The sequence below is a fragment of the Microtus oregoni genome, unplaced genomic scaffold, assembly GCF_018167655.1.
Source record: "Microtus oregoni isolate MIOR12 unplaced genomic scaffold, Mior012 000019F_ref0000042, whole genome shotgun sequence".
Taxonomy (NCBI): Eukaryota; Metazoa; Chordata; class Mammalia; order Rodentia; family Cricetidae; genus Microtus; species Microtus oregoni.
Genome location: NW_024543078.1, coordinates 40,469,297 through 40,478,190, shown reverse-complemented (window position 1 = coordinate 40,478,190; position 8,894 = coordinate 40,469,297). Strand labels below are relative to the sequence as shown.

Below are 8,894 nucleotides of genomic sequence, written 5' to 3'. Positions count from 1 at the left end.
GTAGCTGGGGGCAGCTGCAGAGGAACTGGGTCCAGTAAGATACAACATTCACAAGCAGGCAGATAAGTTTTGCTGCTCACCGAAGGCAGCAAGCACAGCAGAAGGCAGGGCCCAAGAGCACTGGTACCCAAGGCTCAGTAAGGCAGCTAGGGGTGATGGGTTCTCTCTCAGACAGGACCACCTTATATTACACAGAGGTTCTGAGGACGCTCTGCTTTGGCACCATGTCGCTCACTGAGTTGAACAATATCTGGGGGGAAGGGCTACACAGCCTGGGGGCTCCAGATACCTCATCTTAGAGCCCTATACTCTCTCCACCTCCCACCTGAGACCTGCAGCAAGGAGGACGGATAGGTTGGTGAGGCCTTCAGGGACCGATGGCTCAGGGCCTCGGCCTGCAGCTGTCCTACTTCCTTTGTTCTGCGACACTCTCAGGCTTGTTTCAGGCTTTGCTCTGTGACATCCCAGAGACCGGCTCAAGTCTTGGGTCCACAGAGGTGACACAGCTGTGACAAGAAGCTCCTTAGAAGAAACAAGGCCACTTCCACCCCAGCATTGGAGTTGGTCTTTAAGGCTTACCCTTATCTCTGAGACAGTGACTAGAGGCCCTTGAAATTGCTATCTTGTTTTTCACAAGGTCACCCAAACCTACCAAAGAGTGAAGGAAAAAGAGGTTTTCACCACTAGGTACTGAAGTTAGTCTATACGCATGCCCCTAGCAAAGGTCAAAGAGCGTTCCAACATCACAGGATGGCATTGAATTTCCTGAGCACAACACAGGGAAATAGAAGGCTGGAATTCTTGAAATATTTGCCATAGGTCTGGAGACATGGCTCAGCAGTTAAAAGCACTGGCTACTCCTGGTAAGGGAGCTGGGTTTGATTCCCAGCACCAACATGGCAGGTCACAACTGTCTGTAATTTCAGTTCCAGAGCATCTGACACATTCTTCTGACTTCTGTGGGCACCAGGTAGGCATGTGGTACACAGACATGCATGCAGGCAAAATTCTCATATACATAGAATAAAATAAAAATCAACAAGTCTGAAGAAAGAGCCTTAGATGAAAAGACAACCTTCCTATAAAGAGATTTTCTCCTGGTGTTGGCCTATGAGCAAAATAGAACCTCCAAACGAATCCCAAAGAACCCTTTGGATCTGTGGACCAGAGAAGTCAAGTTCAACTGCCTAAGAGATTTCTGGAAAAGATCAGAGTTCTTCCTTTCCTTACCCTACTGGAAAGAGAAAGTTAGACCCAGAAGACTGGGAGCAACAGATGCGGGCAGATCTCTGAGTTCCAGGCCAGCCTGATTTATAGAGTGAGTTCCAGGTCAGCTTGGTCTACAAGAGAAACCCTGTCTCGAAAAACAAAAATGAACAACCAAAGGGGGGCTGCTAACATGAATGGTCCCACCTCCAACAAAGCGAGCGTTCAGGCCTGTGCAGGCTTCAACAAGCTAGCCCGCTGAGCCTATCTGACCCCTACCTCACACCATGGCCCTGCCAATAAACCCTGAAATGCATCCAAAGACAAATTCCTGCAAGTGAAAATGATCCTGGCCTGAGATGAAGCCCTGAGTGTGGCTTCCGAGGCCCCAGCACACATGCTCCTTAGGCTTTAGAGCTAGAAATAGTTCTGGTTTCTGAAGCTTAAGCTATCTTAATCAAAGTGAGAAAGCTACATCACAGGGCAAATGAGCAATGAAGGAAAACAATCCACAGAGGCTATCTAAGGTTTTCTGCTTTCCTTATGTAAAAACGTGTTACAGACAGCCAGGTATGCCGGTTTATGCCTTTAATCTCAGCGTTTGGGAAGAGGCAGGCAGATCTCTGTCAGTTTGAAGCCAGCCTGTTTTACCTCGCAAGTTCCAGGATAACCAGGGCTATGTAGACAGACCCTGCCTGTAAACAAACCAAACTAAGAAACAACCAAAACAAAATAGATACAACACTTGCGTTTAACCGTGTCCTTAGGCATAGAGAAAGCTCAGTGGGAAAAGGGCTGGCCACACAAGCATGGAGGTCTGGGTTCAGATCCCCAGAGCCCACATGTGTGTCTCCAGTCACATTGCTTCTACAGCAAGGTGGCAGGCAAGGAGAGACAGACGTTCGCCTGCTGTGCACAAGGCTCTACTCGGGGGAACAGTAATCCTCTGACCTCTACATGTGCACCAGGGCACATACATACCTGCACACACACACACACACACACACACACGCACCTAAGTATTTTTTTTTTTTTTTTTTTTTTTTGGTTTTTCAAGACAGGATTTCTCTGTGGCTTTGGAGCCTGTCCTGGAACTAGCTCTGTAGACCAGGCTGATCTCGAACTCACAGAGATCCGCCTGCCTCTGCCTCCCGAGTGCTGGGATTAAAGGTGCACCATTGCCCGGCTGCACCTAAATATTTTAAAAATAATCTAAGGACAGGTGTCACCACAGGACAGCAAGAACAAATGAGGATGGGTTGTGAGGCGAGAGGACATACAGGTGACACTCAGGCAATATCAAAGGCTGCTGCTGGGAAAGGCTTCCACCCCGAGAACATGAAGACTCCTGCCTCCCTTGCCAGCCTCTGACTGTGTGCTTCACAGATCTGGTGTGTGTGCATGCAACAAGGTGCCTTTCCTTAAGTGAGACTGCTGCACAGCTAGTAGGCACAGCTGGCCGCTGCTCATCCTGTCTCTGCCCTTGTATAGCAACTCAGTATCCAAAATCCAACTGCAACCCCTTTCTTTCTGAGAGTTAGCCAGAGCTAGCCACATGCAGGACATAGCAGGTCCGTATGTGTCAGTCACAGTGAGATCGGAGTGCAAGCCTCTAGACTCAAGTCTCTCAGGAAGAGGCTGATAACCTTGGAGGTCCATGTGGGTTGATGGGAGAAACAGCCACACCATCCTTTCAAGTGGGAAAAGATGCCCCCAATATGTGAAGAAAAGCATCCAATAGGCTGCGTGCTAACATGACACCCAGTGATGCTGGAAATCCTGGGGAGAGGCAAGAGGACCACACAAGGCAGGCCACTCCCACTGTTCCAACTTCTCCTGGGTAGAGGGAACCTGGTAGGAGCCAAAAAACACAGTGAACAGGCTCTGTGCCTTGTGATCGTCGCAACTGAGGAGAAGGTGTGAGGTCACCAAAAACACTTGTTTTCTTCTTCGAACTCTGCTGTTGCCCAACAGCGCCCAGCGATGGGCACTTGCTTCACAGCCAGAGACCTAACAGGAGAAAGCAGGGCTGCAATTTCAACAGTTTATTGCCAATTATTCAAGTTTTTACTGCTGTTTACAAGCGTTTTGTTTTTAAGGGACCTTTACAAGTCTGTCTTAACAATATGACCCCTGGCCACATGCCTGTTTCACATGCCACCAGCCTCACCCTCTGGCCTGAGGAGTGGAGTGCACGCATACGGGCAGAGAATAGGGGTACAGGCTTCATCCCTACAAGTCTTGTGATGCCTGCAAGCTAACAGGACAGCCATCAGATTCTGGGTGTCCAGAGAGCCAGTCTCTACCCAGGGACAAAGACATACCCAATAGGTACATATGAAAACACACACACGTTTTTAAAAAATCCATCAAGTCCACTTTGTGCCCACACATAAGCTCTTGGATGTGTGAGCATGCGCCAGAGTATGGTCAACCCACTAGTGGCCACTCTTAAAAGAACACTGACTCTCCTCCCCCAGAAGCCATAGCTGCTGATATATTTTTCTATCATTTGAAATCTGTAGGCACTGGAGCCATCAATGGAAGCTCTGCAGTCTGACTGCCTGACCCCAGGAACCATGTGACTTATCTTGAGCCAACACTTTACTGACTTTGGTCACTTCTGTGACATGCTGGTCAGTCTCCAATCAGACAGGAGAGTAAACCAAGCTCCCACACAAAAATATGGTCAGACAAACAGGTGGCTGAGATGACCATTGTGTGGCAGAATGGGAGGGCACAAACCCCAAGAGCTGGCAAGACCTAGGAAGACCTAAGACTTGGTCTTCATTGTTGGGAAAAGCCACAGAGCCAGGTGGAGGGGATCATCTGTGAACACATGGCCCTCTGGTTCCACAGGGTCTCCAGTTGGTGATCCCCAGATCCCACCCATGCCATTGGGTTGGAGCAGAACTCTGGAAGGCAGCTGAGCCAGGGTTGGGGAGTTGACCAAGAGCAAGGTGGTAAAGAGGCTCTTGGGCTTGGCAAGCACCTGGGGCGCAGAACAGCCCATCAGGAAGGCCAAGGTTACAGGATCCTTCCTCAGCTGGTAAGGATGGCAGCACAGCCCCCGTACCTTTTGGAAGCACAAAGGTCTGGCTGTAGCCAGGGTAGCAGGGACATGCTGTGTGGATTTGCTGAGGGACACTTGGTGGGGACGGATGGCACTGGGCATATGTTTTAGAAATAAAAGGACTGAAGCCACAGCCAACCAGTCACTGACACAGTGGGGATGTCATGGTGAGTAGGTTAGATGTCCCTACCACCACGCATTTCCTCAGTGGAGATGCTGGTGCCACCAAAAGACGTGGCATTTTACCCCCCCAAAAAAATCTTCAAATTATGTCCATGGTATAAAGCCATAAGTGGCAAGTAGAGAGAGTCATGGCCACAGCACAGAAGCGCTAAGGAATCAGAAAGCAGAATAGAGAAGAGAGCTTTGCAAAAATCTTCCAAGGACCCCAAAGTTCACCTGAGCAGAAGCCTTCATTGTGAGCCCTGACTTTACCTTCCTATTATATCCCAAGAGAGCATGGATAAAATCCTCTGTTGAAGTCCTAATGCCCTCAGGGAGACAGGTTATGCAAACTCCCTGACCCTGCACATGCGACACGACCTTTCCCCATTTGAGGATGCTTATGGCAGGCTGACTAGGATCACGGAAAAGGTACGATGTGCGTGTTTTTCAGCATGGGTATCTTGGTGTCTCCTGGGTTCAGGCCTCTGGATCAGCTGTTTCTGCTGTGGCTGCCTCTCCCACCATGGTTACAGCTGGGACTTCGGTCTGATGGTCAAGGGTTTGTTGGTAGGGAACTCAGGCCACCAGGTGGCACGCTCCAGGATCCCCTCCTGCTGCAGGATGGCTGTCCACAGGTTTTTATACAGCTGTAGGCAGAAGCAAAGGGCCTTCACTAGCCGAGGATAAGTGGCCAGCATGGTAGCCTCCAGTTTGTGGGAACAGGAAATTCCCCATGATCACTTTTTAGGAAATGCTAAGAAGATGCATGTTTAATTTATATAAAGCCTTTTATGTTTTAGTAGGAAGTAATTAAGGAAATTTAATTATAAAGTGTCATAAAAGCATTTCTGATAGGAACCATCCCCTTGTGAGATTTTCCTCCCTGGGAATGCTGTCTACAGTGACCACCCCAATCCACACAGGTTCCTTGCCCCGACCCCTACCCTCACCTCCCACGTTTGCCAGGATATGACCTGCCTTCTCTGAGACCTATCTCCAGCTGCCCTCGGAATGCGCAAGCCAGGAAACTGGGTCCCCAGTGGCCCCACTAGAGTCTTAGCTGTTCTTAGCCACAGTTCCTCAGTGGAAAATAGGCAGGGTGGGTGTTATCTAGGAGGAAGGTACAGACCTAGCCAGATCCTACACCTGCAGCAGACATGGACACCTAGGGCGGAGTCAGCTAGGGCAAAGCCACAACAGAGCAAATGGCTCAGAGGGACCCATGGCACACAGCTGCCCTTCTGCACTGCAGATCTGGCCTGCTCCCCCATGGGGGGGGGGCTTGGCCACAATTCACAATGCTGAGCACTGTGCTCTCTCAGATCCCCAGCTGAGTTTACACACAGGAAGACACATCTCCCTGAGAGAGTGGGTCAGAGCACCCCTTTCTTACGCTGGGGAGTATGTGCGGTTACTCACCCTACCAGGGGCCATGGGCTGAGCTGCGGCACTCAGAGCCAGAAGTCCCTCTCCATCTAGGGACGGCTCCTCTCTACCTCCAGCAGTTCCTGATCAGAGGCCAGGTGCCGCAGTTCCTTCTGCAGGCGACAGGCCTCTGCATGCAGTGTCTACAATGCAGGTCCTGCTGGCAGATGCCTGAGAGGCCTGGCAGCTTAGGGGTGGGGAGTCCAAGTGAGGCAAGCCTCACTCCCCGGTGCTCTCTCCACACCCAAAGTCCTTGGTCCATCAATTCAAACACCAGGGCCCAGACCTCTGCCCGAGACTGTCTCTGCTGTGCGTGGGCCACCTGGTAGGCTTCTCTGCACCTTGGGCTCTTACAAAAATGTGATCACACAGTTGGCCATCGGCCCTGCCTGCAGACGCTCCTGATGCACCTGGGAACTCTTTGCCCAGCCACGGCTCATATTGTCTTCCTGGATGCCCACCCCAATGTATACGTAGTTTGAGTGGGCCAATCTTGGGGTTCAGACTTCTGGGGCGGGCCCCTCATGGGCTTGTGAAGCCCTGAGTCTAGTGCTGCTTGCAGACAGCAGGCTTCATGCCCTTGCTATTGCTCTCCATTCACAGAAGGCCACCATGGTCCTGGGGTGGGGAAGATAAAAGCACCCCACAGTTCACTGCCATCAGACCTCAAGCACAGGGCTGGGACACTTTGCAAAGTCATGCTGCCAGAATAACAGGGGCATAACCCTACAGGTAGCAAGGTACTGTGAAATGCCAGGCTGCCAGTGTTTCCCTACACAGGCATCACCTTGTGCTAGGGTGTCACACAGGAAGCTACTTCTGAGCTGTCAGGGCCCCTGGCAGAAGAATGGGTGTTTGTGTGAGGGAGACAGAGATGGCAGGGCTCAGGGCAGGCTGAGTGAACAGAAGGGTACTCCAGACAGGGGTGCAGCCCATGTGAGGGCCTTGTGATGGGAACCAGCCCATGTACTAGAACAGAGGGTAGAATGGGGCTGGGGTTGGAGGTCAGAACAGTGCAGTGTAAAATGACAGGAGAGAAGCAACAGAGGTAGGCACGGCAGGGCAGGAGGGTGCAGCAGGGGCGGGAGAGTCCAGTTGCATCTTGGGTGCCTGGCTGCTGGCAGATGGGATGGCCCTGTGGACAGAGAGGCCCAAGCCCACTAACTGTTTCTAAACAAACCATTCTAAAATTTGGTAGCAAGTGGGCATGAGAAAGTTAAATGAGGAGTGTGGGGCTGTACGGGCAGGCACAGAGGGGCAGAGGCCCCCACGGTTGGATAGTCAGCTGGGGATGGAGGGCAGGCTAGGGAGAGAATCTGAAGATGCTCAAGGCTTTACAGCAGAGAAAGCAGATGGGGTCATGTCTGACTGAGGGGTCAGGGCCAGGGTGGCTAATGGTGTCTGTGACTGCGCTGCAGGGCCTATGTGGAGAGCAGGCAGGGAGGGTGAGGAGGCTGGGATCTCGGTCTTCACAGAGGACTATATGTCACCTCAGGGCAACAGTGAAGCTTCCTTGTTCCGTAGGGTAAAGGGCCAGCAGGCATGGGTACCCAAGACTACAGAGCTGGAGCGACGAAGGGCTGTGACACCACCTGATTTCTCTTGTCCCCAGAAAGCCCCCTGTGAGAGACAACTTCCAGGGAGGCACCCAAGACTGTTCACTACCTTAGGACCCTCAGACTCTGGTCAAGCCTCAGCAGCGACAGGGGTCACTCCCCTTACCTCACCATCAGCTTTGCCAATTGGGGAACTCAGAATAAAGTCAGGAGGGGCGATCACATCCACCAGAGCCACCGCATCGTCTTTCAGCTGTTGGGAAACAAAGTTTGTCCACTTGGCGACGCTCTACAGTCTCCAGGGCAACAGTGGAGTAACAGAAGCAACAGCCGGTTGCTACAGAGCCCTGGAAACCTGAGCAGGCGCACAGAGCTCTGAGGCCTCACCGGTCTGGGTTGTGGACTCCCTGGGCGTGTGTTTGCATTTTTCTACCGTGTCGCCATCCACTCAGGACAGCCAGCGTTTGCTCTTGCAGCGGGGCTGCGCAGCCGGCAGAGGTGACGAGTACAGCTTGTTAGTGCATCCCCTGAGGCTCATCCCCAGCCTATGGCCAAGCTGACAACTGCTATTCTGACGCAGGAAAGGAAGTCCAGAAGCCACAAGGACAAAAAGTGCTCCTGAGCTCCTGTGAAAGCTATCACGCCTGCAGCTGAGGTTCCGTGACCCCTGCTTCCTCACCCAGATGATTATTAAGCCCCACAGAGCAATCTGCTACGGAGACGCCCAAGGATTTTCTGGAAATGCAAACATTTTTTTTTTTTTCAGATAACTCCTGCCAAGCACACTGAAGTTTAAGTTAACGTGTAGGTGATGGGAGAGGGTGGGCAGATAGCTCAGGATAACGGTGGGGGCTGCACAGTGTGGACAGACAAAGGTGACGGGACTCACCTGCATACACAGGGCCAAGATGGCATCCTGCATTGCTTGTCCTGCTTGTTCACCAGCAAGGTAGCCACCTGCAAGCACAACCTTGTCACACACCCCTCAGCCCTGTGACCACAGCACATCAGAAGTGGCTTTCCCACTCAGCGTCATTAGGCCCTCGGGACAGAGGTGTCAGGGTATCACAGCACTGACCAGCCTACTGTGATGTCTCGGCAGAAACGTGCTGGCTCAGGGCCAGTTCTGAGGTTCCTTGTCCCTGGGCATGTGTCAGTCCTGGCTAAGAAGCTGTGAGGGCGGCAAGGCCCTGAGGCTTGGGGCTGGCATAATGCCACCATGGGAGGAACAAAGAGTACACAGGTAGGCAGGTGTCGGCCTCAGACTGCACAGGTGCCCAGACGCACTTCAGGTAGCTGTGAGGAGCTGGCATCCAAGAGGGGACATGGGGCTCTGGTGTGTGGGGCACACAGGCCTCTGAAGCCACCAGGGATCAAAGTAGGAGACCCCGCTGCTTGGTGCCACCTCAAGCCCACAGCAGCTTTCCTGTGGAATCTCAGCAGTGGTCTGTGTAACTGGGAATGTGCGG

At 52.1% G+C, this 8,894-nt stretch overlaps 1 protein-coding gene across 1 annotated transcript in view; it reads right to left on the bottom strand.

The window, feature by feature from the left end:
• Positions 1–3,236: 3,236 nt before the first annotated feature.
• LOC121459393 (peroxisomal acyl-coenzyme A oxidase 3-like) overlaps positions 3,237–8,894 on the bottom strand; it is a 32,847-nt gene continuing 27,189 nt past the window's right edge. The window contains exons 16-18 of the mRNA XM_041669096.1: positions 8,315–8,382; positions 7,592–7,678; positions 3,237–5,091 (exon numbers count right to left, since the gene is read on the bottom strand). Coding sequence (XP_041525030.1) covers positions 4,972–5,091; positions 7,592–7,678; positions 8,315–8,382 — 275 coding nt within the window. The 3' untranslated portion in view covers positions 3,237–4,971. The remainder of the gene's footprint in view (positions 5,092–7,591; positions 7,679–8,314; positions 8,383–8,894) is intronic.